Source organism: Neopsephotus bourkii, unplaced genomic scaffold, assembly GCF_033783945.1.
Source record: "Neopsephotus bourkii isolate Nb327-2 ecotype Australia unplaced genomic scaffold, CSIRO-AGI_Nbou_v1 NB_1767, whole genome shotgun sequence".
In the NCBI taxonomy this organism is placed as follows: Eukaryota; Metazoa; Chordata; class Aves; order Psittaciformes; family Psittacidae; genus Neopsephotus; species Neopsephotus bourkii.
The window spans coordinates 9,880,794-9,900,014 of record NW_026902241.1 but is presented as its reverse complement, the minus strand read 5'-3'; the positions used below and the strand labels follow the sequence as shown (position 1 = coordinate 9,900,014).

General features: G+C 37.4%; 1 protein-coding gene across 4 annotated transcripts in view; it reads right to left on the bottom strand.

Moving 5' to 3' along the window:
• Positions 1–2,495: 2,495 nt before the first annotated feature.
• SMOC2 (SPARC related modular calcium binding 2) overlaps positions 2,496–19,221 on the bottom strand; it is a 139,943-nt gene continuing 123,217 nt past the window's right edge. For 2 of the 4 annotated variants that reach the window (XM_061378811.1, XM_061378814.1), the window contains exons 10-13: positions 10,633–10,735; positions 9,444–9,718; positions 6,919–6,962; positions 2,496–4,149 (exon numbers count right to left, since the gene is read on the bottom strand). In XM_061378811.1, coding sequence (XP_061234795.1) covers positions 4,126–4,149; positions 6,919–6,962; positions 9,444–9,718; positions 10,633–10,735 — 446 coding nt within the window. In that variant the 3' untranslated portion in view covers positions 2,496–4,125. The remainder of the gene's footprint in view (positions 4,150–6,918; positions 6,963–9,443; positions 9,719–10,632; positions 10,736–19,221) is intronic. The other 2 variants (XM_061378813.1, XM_061378812.1) reach the window with 2 other exon arrangements.

The window sequence follows — 19,221 nt, the reverse complement described above, 5'->3', positions numbered from 1 at the left end:
TTTTCCTTTTTTTCCCTGACTGACACCTTAGGACAGATATAAGCATCTTCATAGACATTTTTAAGGCACTGAGTGGGCTTTATAAATCTTTATAAACTAATTTGTGGTGTAATACAAAATTGCAGCCTTCCACTTACAATCTGTGCTAATCTCTCACGTACTATTTTCTTCATAAAGTACCCATATAGCCAAGAATGGATTCCATGCCTGTGCAAAGAAATCTGTATTTGATAGGAAGCAAGCAACCTTATGCATTGAATTGTTGTAAAGAATAAAGAGAGTCTCTAGGGAAAGAATTACTCAGATGACTGCATTTTATGGTAAAGATTGCATGCATGAAATGGACTCTCATTTCACCATCTTCCTTTCCAATAGGCTTTGTATTCCAGCAGTAACGTTACTCAGAGGACAAAGTGTATGATGAAATAAGAATGGTGGATGTAGTAAAAGCAAATATTTCCCTATTTGCATCAATTTCTACTGCTAACCTAGATAAAAACGTCAGACTTCTTTCCCTCTCACCCCTCTCATTTGATGTTGTAGAAAAATGTGTGTTCGAATGCTCTCCACATGAAATTTTATTGAAAGAAAAAATAACATCTATTATTTATGCTTTTTAAACAAAGTGCGTATTTTCACTTATAAAACTTGAACTGAAAAAATTAAATGGGACAAAGAGTACAGTTTATATCAGTAATTTGCTATAATCATTGTAATGTTTCAGACCAATAAACTTAGTCGGTTGCTATTTAATGTCAAAGTAATTACCCAAAATAACATCCATTTGCCAGCCTAAAGAAAACAGAAGTAATAAACCCTTCACTTTCTGCATTAAAGACTCTTTCACACTAGTTACTATAATGTAGTTAAATAATACACTAGTGTAAATATTTAAAAAGGACAACTAAATTATCTTTGCCAAAGATTTCTTCACCTCTATTAATTCATCTTTTATTACTACTGTAAAATTAAACCTATAAAATGTGGGCCACATTTAAATGTCTCTGATGATGCAATCTATATTTTTGGTTTTCCTTTCAGATTTCTAGGAATACCTACTTTCTCCATTGGCTTATGACACTTACGACGGGCATAAGCCTGGTCCAAATGAGAAAAGTACAATGTATTCCTTTATTTACAAGCAGTGGTATTTAGTTGAAGTCTTTTATATGAACCAATGTTTTTTTGCTCTTGTGTTATCTCAAACCACATTAGCAAGAAGAATTTTCATTCTGAGCAACTATTTAGGTCCCAGTTCTGCAAAACAATTATCTGAAATTTAGGCATTTTTTTTAGACTAGAAGAACACTGAGAATCAAGTGATTTCGGTAAAACTGAAGCTATAAAGTTATGAAGTTGGCTTACTTCTAGGGCTGGGAACAAGATGAGAAAGTTACCCGAAGTGTTGACAAAACACGGAACATTTCTCACTGTGTGGCCTGTTGGCTAATGGACGTTGCAACAGGCTGGACAAATCACTGAACACATACGGAGTCTTAAAACTTAACAGTCTTCTACTTACAACTTTATAAAAGCTCTAAATAAATGTGTTCAGCAACAGCTGGAACTGCAACAAACAATGGTCAATGAGAAGCAAAATATTGAAACTTATTGAAAGTTGTGCTTTCAATCAGAACAGAATTAAAAACTGAAACTAAACCATTGCATATGGAATAGTATAAAACCTAGAACTAATTAATTACAGTGGAACTAAATAAACACTGGTACAGTGGTGTGAGCCTAAGGGCCTAATCACATGGATTCCTTTTTGGTACCAAGGCTGTGCTTTGTTGCAACTAGAAGGGCCAAGATCTATCTGAGTTTAACTATCCTGTGGATATATGGGAGCTACAGGAACCAAAATGGAATGCAGCAGGCTTTCAAGTGTGGTCCAGTTAGGGATCTGGACTATAGCTGCAACTACAAGTACTCAGTACTGCTTGTAGCCAAGTGGTGTAATGGCTGGAAAATGAACCATAAATGTGATGACGCTGAAATATGTACGAAGACGAAATATCTCATAAATCAGTCATTGTAGAGTCATTAAATGACTATGCTGCAGAAGTCTTTGGATACCTAAGAGAATGCCTATAGCCTTTATTTGTCTTTTGACAAGTGAGCATGCTCAGGGTTTGCATCTCTCTTCACATTGTTTCCAGTCAGGCTGAACATTGCCTAGCAGCTCACACTCACACTGAGGAGAAAAGGTGTGATCTTTGCAATGAAAAGGCAAGAGACCAAGCTAAAGCTATATGGAGATAGTAGAAACAAAGGATCTGGCTTCAAAATCACTCTTTTGAGAAAACAATGGTATGAATAAGGCATGAATGATCTTAGGAGAGAATTCAGTAAAGGGGCAAAGGAAGAAAAGAAGATGGACCCAATATGAGGCCACATGGTTTCTTGTAAACTCAAAGCAATAGTGAAGTCGCCCCTGACTGTACCTGCTTCCAGACATGGCTATCTGTGTCGCAGAATTAAAATCACCAGCACAGTTTGATGATATACTGATCTTTAATCTATAAAGAAGTTTAAATTCAAAGTTTAACAGTATAAAAGAATAACAAATACTTTTAAAAACAAAACTACAAGAAAACACACAGTTGCATCTTGGTTTCCTCTTGCTGCTAAAGCTTAGAGTACACAATTTCTTGGGTATAATTCCACTGCAGACACTAACACTTCAACATATATTGAAATTGAAATTAAATATCTTTATTTGTAAAAAAAGCTTTTCCAGGTACAAGTTCAAGCCAGGGTGCTATTGTGATTAGGTAGTCATATGTCAGATCCCACATGTTTTTTAAACCAAACGAGACAAAATCACTGCTTGTTGCAACATTCCTGCTTTTTTCATGTCAAGTCCTAGATGCCAGAAGTCCATCTACCACTGCATCGATCAACACAGCTGCTTGTAACTCACAGCTGCTCGAGAGCTGTATGTTTTTTAATTGGGTCCCCTGCTCTAAATTCACATCCGCAAGTTCTTAGTCCCCTCAGGCACACATACAAAAATGCACTGAGGGGAGAAATGACAGAGAAGGTATGAAAACATGCGAGAACTTCTTTCAGTCAGGAAAGAAAAAGCCTAAGGCAGGGGTGATGTGAGTAGCCCCTCCTGACAGCAACTGCTCATAATTTGCTCAGCTTTACCTCTAGTGGACCCTGAGGCAAACCAAAGAGTTGATGGGGACAACCAGGTGTAGGGGAAGAAAATGCTGAACAATCTGTGTAGCCTTCCTTGTCTCTTTATAGTTAGATTTACAATTCCGACCCATATAAACTCTGCTCCTGCTTTACACTGACCAAAGAAACATGCTTTTAGATCCAGGATGAACCAGATTGAAGTGACTTTACCATTCACCTCACTCCTTGTTGGTTTGCTGTATTAAAAACTCAAGTGAAAACAAACAGGGAAAAAAAAAAAAAAGTCCTACCAGGATTTAGAATGCAAGACACCTCAAAAGTGGATAACAAAATACGTTTTTTGACAAGTAGCCTAACTGTAGAATAACTGTTTTTAATCCATTAGTGGTTGCATTCTCACTGTATGTTCTTCAGAATGCATAATAATAACAATAAAGATTAAATAAAATATTGCCACCGATGAAAAATCTGTTCAGTTACAATCTGCAAACCCAAGTAAACAGCAATTTACACACTCCCCTCAGTCCCGCAATCCTGAAATATCCAACACTGCTTGGACAAAATTGAGAATACAGTAGACTTTTCAGCATAACTCTACTTAAATGACAGTACTGATTAAATAAAAACAAGGTATACTATTGAAACCAAAATACATAGAATCGGGCTTCTATGCTACTATTTGCAAAAAAGCTATTAAAAAAAGAAAAAGGTTTAAATGCAAACTTTTACATCTCCAACATGTTTCACATATTTCGACAACAAAAGAATACACATACATTGTATGTGATAATATTTCAAAACTAGCTGTTACATTTTCACAGATTAAAAAAAAAAAAAGTCTGTTTAAATATTTTGGTTTTTTCTACAAAGTGAATTTACATTTTTAAGTACAAAGTGCAAATACTATAATTGTTTTTATTGCCTTTTGGTGAGGAAATCTCCCACATGTCAGAGATCTGCCTTGGATCAGTAAGCTGTTCACCCTTGCTTCTTAGAAACCTGCTGAAAGAAAGTGGGAGAAATTTACATTATTAATGATGTTTTCAATTAATCAAGTATAAATATTTATCGATTTTTCAGCTGTGTCCACATGTCACTGTAAGAGTTCTGCACAAATCTATATGGGGAATAAAATAATTCTTGCCTTGTGATCCTTCTTGGCACCTATGAACAAGGGCATGAGCAGCGTCTTTGCTATTACCTATGGCCTCTTTAAATCTATACCTGTCAAACACACAGTTTTAGCAACTGCCTGGGCAAGTCCCTGGTGTAATATACCTTTCTATGGCATGTGATGTATAAGCAATGGGCTGCTGGCCAAAGTCTTACAAACAATCTATAGTTTCCTTATAAACTTTTTGCTAGGCTGCAAAAGACCCTCTGGGTCTCATTGACAGTGTGTGTGAATGTACACGTATGTTTGTTGGACAGGGTGGAGCTGAGCAAGGGAAATATACCTGGCCACTACCCCAGTTCTGTTATATTCGTCATGTATTTGACCTCTCATAGAGCAACCACAGCTGAGACAGCATATTAGTATATGTAGCTATATCTGCTTTCTTTCAGTGAGCTTGTATGTGCGTGTACTCATACAGACGACCACACATGTGGAAACCAAAAAAAAGTCTGGAATACATGCCTAAGCACACATAAACATATATATAACTGAACTGCCACAATAAACTAGTAGCAAGTGTTGAGTGCCCATCTACACAGCGGTGCAAACCCGATATCTCCTTCTTACATGGGTGGTTTCCTCTTAGTACCTCCTACCCAGCCCAGTTGATTTTCAAAAACTTCAAGTGAAAACTTTTGTGATGAAAGCCACCTTTTGTATTTGCTGCCTTGTACTGTTCGAGTTTGAAACTGCCAATAGATGGTTTGCTGAGCCAGCCTTAATTCAACACTATCATTTGTTAACAGCATTTAAAATAATTGGTGCTGAGTCAGCAAAATTGTTGGGCAAAATTAAAAAACATAGACGCTCTAGGACACTTTTATTACAGATTCTGCAAGTCAGGATCAGATTACAAGAAAGGGGAGAAGGCTTGTTATGCTTCAAGTGCAATGCACGTGTGCCAGTAATTGCCATTATATAATTAATATATCCCCTTTGAAAGTTTGTGAGTTCTGACAGGATAATTGTTTTCATGCTGCCTTGTTTAAAGCATAAGTGATTTGTAGGGTGAACTTGAAAAGTTAAGATCACAAACATTTGTTTAAACCAACAGAAACTTATCAAATCCCTCTAGCTGTGAGAATACTTTATATTCCATCAAAGGTACGTAGGAGGTCTCTGGTAGGACCCACAATCAGTGTTGAGCTTGCCTTAGGAAGTGTGAACCTAACATCAAACAAATCAAGAGATAAAGCAAGTAGCAAATTGACTAGCAACAATGAGAGGACAGTTTCTCTTGGCTTGTGGGGAAGTTCATCTTGGGCTCAGTTTTTAACAAATTAATCTAGCTTTCTGATAGATGGGAAGAGATTAACCACAACTATGGTTTTGGGATATTTTTTCCCAAATTCCTATTTTCCCAGCTGCACGGTTACCTGTCCTTATAATACCTTTATATTAATATTCTTTAAAACAATTCATCATTTACTGATGCTTAGGTGGGCATTACTCATTTAACTAATACAAAAGTGAGGCAAAAATAGTATGAAGGCAATTCTATCATTCAACCATTCAAATAACTGGCAGACTCAGAAGCCCTTCTTCAGACCCATGAAAAAGTGCTAGGAAGTTGTGCCAATGTTGTCCAGAAAACTGCATCTTTAGTGCTAATGATTATAAAAATAGAGAGACACAAATGAAAAACCCTTTCTTAACTTTTTTTTTTTTTTTTTTTTTTTTCCCTGAGCCGCCCGAGTTCCTCCTTTTCAGTGTGTTCTGCTCCTTGATTTAAAAATTCTGCTCTTGTGGCTTTTGTAGCTCTGAATGCTTTGAGTAGCCAAAATTCCATGAATGACATACACTGGTGTTACTCAGAAAAACAAAATCAAGTCTTTGCAGAAAATTGATGCAAGACCAAATCATGGATTATGTTGTCAGGGCACCTGACATATTATTTGCTAGAATCATTCTGCAGACCTAACCAATTTTAGTTTCAACATACATCAGCAGACAGATGCAAGTCCTAGCTCACCTGCATCATTTTGCTCAGCCAGCAAAGGTATTTGAATGTGACAGCTCTTTTCTCTTCACTAAGATTTTAAAAGGTGTTTAAAGCCACCATATAATAACATAGTGGGGTTTGTGAGACATATACATTTTCATAGGGCACGGGAAATGAATGGCTTTGTCCACAGAGTAATTTCTATCAATGTAAGTTTGTGTCTGCAGTATGACACACAGGAAAATTAACAGAATTCAGTTAAAGCAGAAGGTACGTGAAGAAGTGTACAGTACACATCTAGAAGTGTACAGTAATGCTGTTATTCAGGAATGCAGAATACTCATGAGGGCTCAGTTATACTCCTGTAATTAGCACTAACCTATATGGCAATTTATACTTTACTAGAAACATCTGCACGCAAACCTATTCTACTTTGCACTTTATAAACATTTACTCTGCACCAGCAGTTGACTGATTCAGCTTTCCTTAGAACTTAAGTCAGAATTTGTTAATCATCATGCTGCTTCACATTTTCCTGGGAAATCTGCAGAATAGATGAATGCAGTTTGAAGCTGCAATGATAACTGCTAAAACCCCAAGAAGATTAGCTGGACAAAGCAGGAAGGGATATCCTTCCCTCCCCAATACTCACCTGCCTGCTGGATGAAGTGCTCTCAGTGTTGGTTTTAGGGGCCGCTAAAGGAGGGAAAAGAAAACATTAATATGGTTTGCAAGTTATGTGCAACATTCCCAAGAACTGAAGCCCTCCTTCTGAAAAGGCATTTTTTAGGGTACAGCTTTCAATAAATGAGATAAAATATTTCAGATCTTTTGTTGAAACATCTGCTTATCTCTTTGCTCAACACAGGTGTTGCTTCTTTCGTGGAATTATATGAAAGTTGAATGACAGCATTTCTTGCCAGTTAATATGTGACATTTTCTTAGGACAGATTTTATCTAGTCAGTGTCCAGCATTTCAAACTTCTTAAATTCTTAGTAGTAAATATAGCCTATTATCCCAGTGACAAAGAAGCATGGACAAGCAGAGTGTCTGGAAAGCACTCACTTTGCTTCAATATACTGCATAGGAACAGCCAAAGACATTGTTCACATTTGATCTGTAAAACAAGATTATCCCTGAGTTTTAAGTTTCTTGGTGCAAAGTCCAAGACTGCTCTAAGTGGGGGTGGAGGGGGGGGGAGTGGGGGAAACAAAACAAAACAATTATTTGAGTCTGCTGGCCCATTTGACTCCACAAACTTGGGAGGCTAGGAGGAACTTGCTCTCTTTGTCTTCCATGTCACTTTGTTAGTCAGTCAAGCTGTATGGGGACAAAGTGGGACAAAACTGGACCTTGAAAAATACTGCAGCAACAAGTATCCCCATGAAAAATAATGTTTTACAGCTCTCTGGCTTTTACATGGCTTCAAATGATGCTTGTAAGGTACCTGGGACTCACATGATACAGAGCCACCTCCTTATCTCAGCTCTCACACCTCGTGACAGGGTCTCACCTATTCCTAGAAATGTAACTCTAGTTGTAGTGAAGTGGCGACAGTAGTGAAAGGACTATCAGAAAGAAAAGTTTAATTATCAAGCAGAAGAAACTAGACAGAATACTGATATTCCAACAAAAGCAATTTTTACTGTCTTGTCTTTAAAAGTATGTATTTCTAGGAAAGCACCCAAGTGACTTGGTTTAGAAACCTTTTTCAAGTTGATGCCATTATTTTTTCAATGCAGAAGTTCTGAGCCATTTTTTTCCTTCCAAAAATGAATGTTCTCCTTATTGATTACTTTCTTTTTTTTTTTTTTTTTAAGAAGCTCTGTTAAAAATCTCCTGTTACAGTAAACATAAATTTTACTTAGGCTGAAACTGTGCATGATCTTCATATAACTTCATGCATCTTACAACTTTCTTTTCAAAAACAGGCAGATTATCCTAATCTTTGGGGTGGGGTTTTTTTCACTAGAATGGGCACTGGGTTTGCTTTGAGTCTTGCTATAGTTTTCCTCTCAGTCCTGGGGCAATGAGTTTGGTCACAAATTTTCATGTACAATAAGGGACAAAGGAGTGCCAGTTGCAGCAGAAGTGTCTTGACACAGGTGTTAACATATGAAGTGACCATAATCGCCTTCACTTCAAAACACTAATCTGCCAAATAGTGTAAATAAAAAAGAAGATACTACGCTTAATTTACAGCACAAAGATAACTACAGTCATTCACCTTTATATACACATTTTTTACTTCCATCATCTGGGTGAAAATTGCAAGGAATTATTATCAAGTCCACAAAAACCACAGAAAATAAAATCCTGGATTTGATATATTTGTTTTGACAGATCTGCTTCTGTGAGACATGGCCACTTTATTATTACAATGTAGAACTATTCCATCTTTCAGCAGCATTCCCTTTCTAGACTTGATTACAACCAATTTTGTGGAAACCATTTTTTTTCTGTCTCCATTTCCCACTTGACATATTTTCATTTCTTATGACACCTTTATTTTACTGCCCTGGGTTCATTTTGAGCCCCAGACAAACAAAACAGTTCATGTTCTATAACTTTTTACTGTATGAGGACCTACTGTTGTTGTTAACAATTATAGGGTTTTATAACTTCTTATTATCAGGAATTGTGTGACTGAACTCTGCAGCGACCATTACACACTCTAGTTGGCTGTTTCTCCTTCACCAGTTTGGTAGCAAGATAAGGTGGCTGAGTACTAGTAACTGTTTCACCTCTTTGAAAGATAACTACATTCCTCACTGTATCTCTAAACCACATTTGAGAAACGAAAAATTATTAGAAAGCTTGACAATGTGCTTCCTTCCCAGCAGGAATAAAAAAAGTACAGGTGTGATACTTCCACTCATTCAGGACACAGTACTGCAATAACACTAAATTGGCTTTTTGAGAACTGTTGATGTTACTGTATCCTTTTAGGATTCCTACTGTAATACATTTAATGGTCAGAATCAACGGGAAGTTTTGATTCTATGGGAGTGATGATTTGAGTATACAGAAGCAGTTTTCCTGCCATCTGCTCTGAACAACAGCTGCATTAGCTACAGGCAGGTGTATTCTTTTATTTTGTATACTTCTGCAGTATACAAATATAAGACCTAATCAGCTCCGAAGAATCTAGTGAAAAAGAAAGAAAAAGTGCTTACTATGGCGTTTCTTTGTTTCTGCTTTACCTTCTTCTTTTGTTACTCCCAAGCAGCCCATTAATTCTTGAACTGACAAGGACTTATCATTGTTAACATCACAGTATTCCACAAACTTCTTCACACACTTTTTGGGTTTTGATTTCTTTCTTAGGAATCTCTTAAATGGCTTGATTTCTTTCTTGCCAATATCACCACTGGAATTTTTATCTAGCTGTTTGAAATACCAGTGGACCACTCTCTCCTCCAGAGTATGATTTGGATCAGGCTCTGAAACCCTGTAACAGAAAACAAGAGCTTCGTTTTAATTTTTATACATAAACCTTAGTTTCTATCTTTATTTCAGAATAGTTTAATCACTGTGAGATGCTTTGTTAGACAAGGCTCCCTGGTTTTGGACACTAGCTTCTTGTAGTGAATCCATCTTTTTTCCCGTTGGTCAACTGTATTCTAAATTTTATACTAGAACTAGGACTAGAATCTGCTCTTTGTTAACTTTCGGAAACTGTGTTGAGGTCAGCACCATGCTCAGAAAACAGCGCTTTCCCCTTTCATTTCCTGCAACAGAAAAAAGTGAAGAGAGAAATAGAAGAGAAAAAGTTTCATAGATGGCAGACACATTCAAACACATACTATACCCAACTAAAGCAGGTCAACAGTCAGCATTGCTAAATATCTAGGCTCCAATTACAACCCATGATGGATGTTCTTAGAGAGAAAAAAGTGAAATGTTTTGAATTACAGGGTAACTTATAACAAGAAATGTCACCTCAACTTCAGATGGTAAGCTACTGTCCTGCAGGCATCCAAAGTTTGACAGCGCTTAGATATTTTTAATTCTACCTGTGACTTTTGATAGCATTGGTTTGTTTTACAAGAAACTTAGCAAAATATGCATCAGAAAAGTAGCACACATTCATCAAGTAAAGCCTGAAAGTAGAACAAAGACTGAGACACAGTTGCACCAGCAGCTACAGATAAACAGTAAGCTGTGCTGCTGCTGAGAATTCAGATATCAAGTGCATCTCTGTTCAGTGCAGAGTTCACAGTCTGAAGTAAATTCTTTTACATAGGTTCTTGGAAAGTCACCCTTTGTGAAGGCATAAGAAGAATAACTTTTCAAAGCCCTGAACAATTAATTCACCACTGCTGGAATCCCCTTAAGGACACACAAAAAGGATCTGAAACCCACCGGCTAGAAGACAATGATGGATCAGAGACTGCGTGAACCATATCTGTGGACAATGCATCCAAAACACTCGTCAGGAACTCATTCTTTTTGGCCCCAGGGCAACCTAGAAAACCAGATTTTTTTTCTTTTCTTGTTTCGTTTTTTTTTTTGCAACATTTAAGTTCCAGCAATAATTCAAACTTAGAAATAGGTGTGACTCCATATACACAAATCCTCTTAAACTGTGGACAAGTTCATAACATAATTCAAAGACAAGCATGTAAGTTCAGGTATATATCTGTAACATAGAGGAGGAATAGAAAAATAACCTTTTGCACTATAGCAAGTGAGAATATGGTTTGCATACCTTGGGCCCCTTCAGTTTTAGACACTGTTTTTCCTTCTTTAAGATATTTTTTCCATGGGTGTTCTATTTTTAGAAGAACAGATTTGAAACAACAAAAGATTGTACATGACACAAACCATTTGAAACATGGACTGGAAGACAATGGCACAATACTCCTTTCAGATTTCCTCTTTTGCTCTTCTGAACTATCAATGCCTTCCTCAACATATATACTCCCAGTGGACTGGTTTTCTCCTCTGTAAAATGGTAGTCAACTCTTTGCCTCTTTCACTTTTCCCTTGGACAAGGGTTAACTCCCACTATATCGTACCTAGCCCAGCCTGATGCTGTTAGTTACTTGGTTCACGCTGTAGGATCCTCTGGTAATGCTAGATCATCCTCATAATTACATTCCCTATGCCACAAAGTTCTCTCTGAAAGAAACTGACAGTGCATTTCAGACACATAATACGTCAGATAAATATACACTAAAATCTCCACTCTTAGAGCAGTGCAGCTGGAGCAGATATACTCATCTGTCAAGTGCATGAATGTTGACACATGGACGTTTGCTTGCAAAACACACCTGCTTCCTCTCCTCTTCCCTAGAGCCCTGAGCCAAACACCAGGTCTTTCCCTAGCCCTGTAACAGCTGAGTGAAATTCTAGGATAATACAACAGTGACATAAAGATGACAAGCTTGAAGCTGAAGCCCACGGCAGGACTTTCACAGACAATTCTATGCTGAAAGCCTGTTTACCTGCAGTTCAATTCTTAAGTGAAAAAAGGGAAATGCTTTGAAGTGTTGTGGAAAAGAAAGATTAGTCAATCAGTAGGTATTTGTTATTTCATTGCACTTCTCAGTGACCTCTGGAGAAGGCAGGATTATCTGAGCCTGAAAAGCCTCATCTTGCCTAGCAAATTATTTTTTAATACATCCCATGTTGATCCAAGGAAATGAAAGCTATGTTATATTAGCCCCTAGCTATGTTGCAGTAAGAATAGCCCAGCTATGTATAGCAGCAGCAGCACCCATGACATGTTATCGTCTAACACATTCATGCAGCTATGAGTTCCCTGTCTCTTATGTGTTTGCCTTTGGCACCAGGGACATTTTATTCTAGTAACTGTAAAAGGCATATAACAGGAATGCACTAAAACAAGTTGCACTGCACTGAAGTTTCATTTGCACTAAGCAAGTTTAATCTGCACTATTACTACAAATGTGTACTAAAAGACACATCTGAAGCCACTTTTCACTCTCTCAGATATGTTTCTCTTTCTTTAGGCTTTAACTAGTTGGGTTCTTTTTTTGTTACAATGGGAAAGAAAGAAAGAAGAAAGAAAGAAGGAAAGAAGGAAGGAAGGAAGGGAGGGAGGGAGGAAGGGAGGGAGGGAGGGAGAAAGAGAGTGGAAGAGAGAAAGGGAAAGGAAAGGGAAAGGGAAAGGGAAAGGGAAAGGGAAAGGGAAAGGGGAAGGGGAAGGGGAAAGGAAAGGAAAGGAAAGGAAAGGAAAGGAAAGGAAAGGAAAGGAAAGGAAAGGAAAGGAAAGGAAAGGAAAGGAAAGGAAAGGAAGAAAAAAAAAATCCCAACCCAACAGATACGAATATAATTCTAAATTTGAGCTCAGTGAGACAAGCACTTGAGCTTTCTCTGTAAGGCACAGAAAATAGGTTGCAAAAGATTAATACGGAGGGACAGAAGACTATACCAACTGGTTCTTGGCATCATTCTGTACATAATTCAAAAGTGTATTCCTTAGAGCAAAGAGCTTTCTGGTAAGTAAATCTTAGACTCTGCAATCACGTAAGTAAGTAAGTTGTGCACTGTGATTTAAATAAAGACACTCAAAAGCACATTTGCCCAAAGATGAGCAGGCAGAGCCCAAGCAGTGCCCATGCTGAAGGCACATCCTGTCATGGTAGCATGGTGACCTGCCTGAATCAAGCAACTAAGTCTCTGAGCAAACTAGTGAATTCATCAGTACTTCTTGCTAGCAGGGATACTTGGCTTGTAGCCCAGAGCTGGTTCTCTTCAAAGGACACGTAAAAAGAGGTCTGTCTGAGGCTCTCTATAGACTTATCGTGAATAGTAAAAGCTTTATCCATTTCATGCTGTATTTGTCTTACTGTCATGAGGCAGAAGCCTGAATCCTGCTCCAAACATGAGTTGTGAAATTACAGAGGGGTCAACAAAAATGCAGACAATGATACCTCAGTGTGTAACAATGCAGCACACAGTATGGCAACAAGACATTTTGACTTTTTTCTTTCTCTCTCTTTTGTGCATAGATAATAATGTTAATATCCAATTTGACTTAGGAGCTCCACATTAATTTTTCAAGTTAGTTATGAGTGTATACCTGATATATATGGAAGAAAAAAGTTTACACCTTAGGTAGTTTGCTCTGCTGTCCAGGGAGCTGCTGAGTCTACATATGCTATGGATGTAGAGATCAAAATCGTGACTTACCTTGCTATCTCATAAGATACAGCTAGGTAGGGGAAAGTATCGATTTCTAAATTCACAAGAAATTATGAGGAAAAAATCCATAGTTTAAAGCCTGTCTCTGACAATTTTCTTTAAGATTGACAGGTTTCTAATTGTGTATTGCATAAAGTTGCAATAGCAGTTGACAGCAACAGAAATCTCATAGAAATCTCGCTATTAAAACAAACACAATTAGTTGCTGTGAAACATTCTACATTATAACTCTACTACTTAACGTAAAATGACACTCCACAAAATCCTCACCAGTTAAATACAGAGAAAATATTCAGTTTCTCCCAATTATAATTTTTGCTGACGGTTGGGCAATCAAACAGCAATTTACCTTACAGAGAAATCTCTGTTCTTTGCAGGTGTTATTTAACTCTCTGGAGGCTTCACGCTGAGCTTTAATTTTCAACAAACTTATGGATGAAATAGCAAAACTGGGGGAGCTTTTGTTTGATTGTAATGAATAATTCACTCTTACTGGGCTAAATACAGAAAGGGAAAGTCTCTTATGGGAGCCTTATGTCTCTTGCTATGGTTTATGTATTTCAGTTTCTTCTTCTGCAGTTGCTTGTCCTGTGTGGATTTGACAGCTTACATAAATAATAATTTGTTGTTAAATGGTTGAAGTCGAAACCATATGGAGTTAACCTACAGGTTCAGAGATATAACACAGAGCTGAGTGTTTGCTTTAAGGATAGTTTTACCCAGAGTAAACCTTAGACCAACAAATACATACCACAAATAATGGGAATATAAAAACACTTCATTTCAGCTATAATATAAAGGTAATCAAAGAATCACCATTATACATTATATATCTCATATGTACACATGTGTCTATAAATATGTCTACCTTTAGTACTCAGGATGTATTTTTTTGAGTTAAATTTGTGGGATAGTTGTCTATAAACCTTCTAAAATATGTACCCAAGTGCGTTGTAGCTCCCTGCTTGCTTGATAATAATCTACTACTGTCAATCATTGAAGATAATCTTTCACAGCACCTCTGAAGTCATGGTTAGAAAAGCATTTTGTTCATTTCTGCAAAAATGTGAGTACAATAGATAAGTTTCATCACTTTAAAAGGGAGTTAATATTGATCTTTCTGCAAGAGAGGAAACTGTCTTGAGTCATTCACTCAAGTAATTAAAGGCATGACAACTTCCAATTAGAAAAACTAAAGCTTTTTATTCCCTATTTGTTAATACGAATATCAGGCTTAGCAGTGCACTCATATACAATGACCAGTCAAATACCCCTGAAGATTATAAATAAACTTTGACCTGCCAAAAAACAGAATCATCAGAAATATTCATGTTTCTTTAATGTCTTTGACTTCACTTAAATATAGTGGTATACAGGAAAAAAGTCTTCAGCAAAGTTTGTCAGTGCCACAAGTTACCCTCGGAGATCAGGTAATGCAAGGAAATTTTTTTTTCAACTTTTGTTCTAGAGACACATATATATCAGTTCATGAGCTTATTTCTATTTATCCATATAAATCACGAGTTTGTGTTTCTCTAGACATGCTGAGGGCCCTTCTCATTTTTTTGGAGGACTTCCTGAGCTCTTCTGGAGAGACATTCCAGAAAACGTACCCTTCAAAAGATGAGCCTGGGAACTGAAATTTGTAACTCTTCTGGAGACTAAACATCATGGCCTCAACAGAGTCAGTGGTTTTATGGCTCACTGAAGTTTTTCCCTCACTGCACCTCCTGGTAACATCTCACAAATGGTAATTATCTACCTCTTAGTCTCTATCCTAAAGGGGTTGAGGACATTATCATCTCTGCTTGTTAACATCCCCCAGTTATTACCCTTTTTTTTCTTTTCTCTTTTATATATTCTCACCGATTAAAGGAATTAAGTTGAACTCAGAGCCAAATTCTCTGTTATATGTGCTTACACAGACTTTGGAAATAATGAAGTAGAATAGAACAGATGTTAGCTGGAGGGGAGGTACAAATCCATTGCTTTGTAGCTTCAGATCTCTTTGTCTTACAAGGAAGACTATTATTCCCGAAGCAGGGAAGAAAGCAGATTTCAGTTCTCCACATATATTTATTTTTGTTACTGCTTTAAAATGATATTTCTGTTCTAATTTGGGGGGTAGAGAGAAACTAAAGAGTTAACAAAGGATGATCTCTCAAGGCCCTACCCTTCAAGTCCAGGCATTCATATCATACCAAAGTGCATTGAGTGGGATTTGTCCAACTTGAGCCTGGTGAAATGAGGTGTCTCACCCATAAAAGTTCTTTAAGCTCAGTATAAAAGAACCCATTCAGAAGGCATTCATCCCAGCTACCTTAGACTTTTTCTTAGAGTAGGATAAGACCTCCTTTAAAATGTGTCTCTTCTTTCCCATTAACTTCTGAGGAAACCCAGACAGCTAACTTACACTCCCCGATGGTGTAAAACTGCTTGTGATGAATTCTGTATGTATTTGTTTTATAAGTTCATTTAGGCTTCGACTACTTTTTTGTGCTTTGGGTAAATACAGTAGAAAGAAGGGATAATGTTCATAGCAGAAACACATATGATCCCATAAACAGTTTTCACAGGAAGCTGAGTGACAAAGTTAGGCTAAGGCGTTTGTTAATAGGAAAAGCAGTTCATTACTTTTATATCAGTTCTTGTAATATGAATTACTAAATGACAAAAAGAGAATCAGAACATAACAGCATAACAGAGACAATGTGAAATTACTAAGTTTTGACTACCACTTTTAGCTTGTTTTTTTCTTCATGAGAGTTTGGAAGACTTTTTAAATTTCTTGCTGCTAACAGCTCTGAGATGTCACTGTGAGAACAGGCAGGGGATGAACCAGATAGAACACTCTAATCTTCTCAGATGACATCCAAAACTCAAAGCAGAACTTCAGAAGGTCTGTAGACCTTATCTGCCTTTTTTAAACATTCTCTTGTAGACTCTTACCTTTCTAGTTTTGACTGGGAGCAGGAAAATGGTTTGAAAACTCTTATGATAAGGTCTTGCCTAACTGGACACAATGCAGCTGATGTTTTTATTAGGTAGTCAGGGCCTACACAGTATCTGCACTGGTCTGGGAAGCCAAAGACATTTTAGTATGTTGAGAAGAATCTGAAATTCTGAGCATTTAAGGTCAGCCTGTGCCAATCCAAACTCCTAACCTTTAGAGAGTGGTTGCCTTATGTTTAACCAGTTTAACCAATGTCCATTCAGCTCCAGTGTAAGAAACGCAAAGTATTTGGTTGAAGTATTGGCACAGTAATACGAGTCAATCAGTCTACTGATTAGGGCACAGAGAGACGAGTTTCAGGGTTAGAAAAGGGCCCCAAAAAGTCCAGAAGAAAAAAGCAACTGGATCCAATATTCAAAAGGCTATACTTTTGCCTTACATACCATATTTCATGACTGCCTGTCCCTGAGATAAACAGCTGGTACTTCTGACTGCAGTAACACTTTCAACAACAGCTTATTAATGGAAATGTTTTGGAATCCAGTTTTCTATGGTGTGGCAGGCATCCGAGTCTCCATATTAGCACTCTGAGAGTCTTAACAATTAACAACCAATATTACTTAGGAAGTCAAAATGTAGTCGTTTTTAGTAGACATTTATTACTTTCAATTCACTTGTATTTTCATCATGCTGTTATGTTTCCTCTCAGGAGGTGGGTATGAAATAACCGTATTTAATTACCTCCATTTAAATATCCATTAAAAAGGAAAAGCTATTACAAAAAATGTATGTTGTTGCAATTATGGAAGTGACCTCAGAAATAAGGTGTATAGTTCTGGTCTCCTGCTGGAAAAATTGAACTACAGGGACTTGCTTACTGACGATGGTTTCTACATTACTTAATTGATCTGAGCAGCCTGCTCCTTGGAAACACACATGAAAACCAGTCTTTTCTACAACATGATGTTGATTTTAACCTTCCTGGGTATCTCTTACCGAGACACTTACCACTGGAGGCATCAGCTGAAAATCCCAAAAGCATTAACTCCCAGCAAAAGCCAGAAAAAACATCTCTATTCAAATACTGAGTAACAGTGGTCATTAAAGCAAAAAGATGAAGGAAATTCAGAGCTGAGTTAAAAACTGTTGGCCCAGCAGCACAGATTCATGTGAGAGCTATTTGTGAAGAATCCCTCCCCACAAAGAGGTACCAGGTTTTCAGAGAGAAGAGCAGAACCTTCATGCCAGTCTGGGGTTCTTAATTTATTTTACTTTTTAACCCAAATGTGGATTGTACAGAGCAATGATTTGGTGTCTGCCTATCCTTGAAATGAAAGCAGTGGCAGAACTGTGAATTATGAAGGTAACTGCTTCAGAAAACAGTTTTGTTTTCAGAAAACATTGTTGGTGCAGGGTGAGCTAGAAAACTGTATGGGGAAGGGAGAAGCAAAGAGGAAGAAGATCTAGCTATATTGCAAGCAGTCAGGTGAAGTATCAGAATCATAGAATCATAGAATGGTTTGGGTTGGAAAGGACCTTAAGATCATCTAGTTCCAACCCCCCTGCCATGGGCAGGAGCACCTCACACTAAACCAGGTCACTCAAGGCTTTGTCTAGCCTGGCCCTGAACACTTTACCCATGCTTTATTTTGCTTATACAGGTAACTACAAGTACTGAATTTGAATTAGAACAAATTTTCATCAATGTTACCTGACTTTTTTTTCCCCCTCCCTCCCATAACTGGAAAATTGAAGACTTAGAAATTGGACTTCTGACACAAATTGGAGCTGAGAATACAGGGAGTCAGGCATGGCTATTTCTTGGAACATAACTATATACTATGTAACTCAGAGTTTTTGCAGCAGTGATTAGAAGAGGTTTATAAAATGGAAATCCTGCAAGTAACTGAAGTGAAACAAGAGTCATCAAGAACAACTAAAGCATTACTTGAACATTACGGAATGAACCAATCCTTGGAAACCTGGCATCACAAAAATCTCTCTTTATGTAATATTTAATTTGGGATTGGCAGTTGTGTTATCTTTCTGGACACTTTCCTTAAACATGACAGAATTCTGCAAATTCCATTTCATATCTCACTGGCTCATCTTTTGCTAAATAAAAAAAAAGCTGTAAAATTACTAATACAAAAGCATAAATACAGCCTTACAATTGTTTACTGTGAAACTTTTACAAGGTACAATATTATGCAAGAACGAAACACCCTCAGCTCCTGCTGAAGGAAGTGGGCATCCTATGACAGACTGAAGGCTCAGGCCTTAATAAATAGTTACTATTCATTTAATTTAAGAATTAAGACCCAGTCCCAATTCACCATTACCCAGCTCACTTCTCCAGGGTTCACAGAGGAATATCTCTGTAGCTGCAGCAGGTTTCTGAGCCAACTTTCTTTGCAAACTGACCTCTATTTGGAATGAATACCCCAAGACACATATAACACTGTGTACTTCATTAAACCACAAAAAACTGATGTTCAAGTAATGATGAGCTTGACTTCATCCCACAAAAAGGACAATTCAGCGTTAATCACGCCACCCTTAATTTGCAACTTACAGTAAGCACCGAGGAAATCAACACATAGCACTTGGTTGCAAAGATCCTGCAATGACAGCAGCACAATGGAGTAAACTAAAGATGGAGATGAATGTAATTAGGGCTGTAAAGTGTCTGCCAGGAAGAATGCAACACAGCTGACTTCATGTAAAATAGTTTACAGCATGTGGTTTGATTACAAAGTGCCTTGGCTCTTTTTACATCAGGGAGATCCAATTACATGATAGCATTCCATTATGGATTATGAGGACGA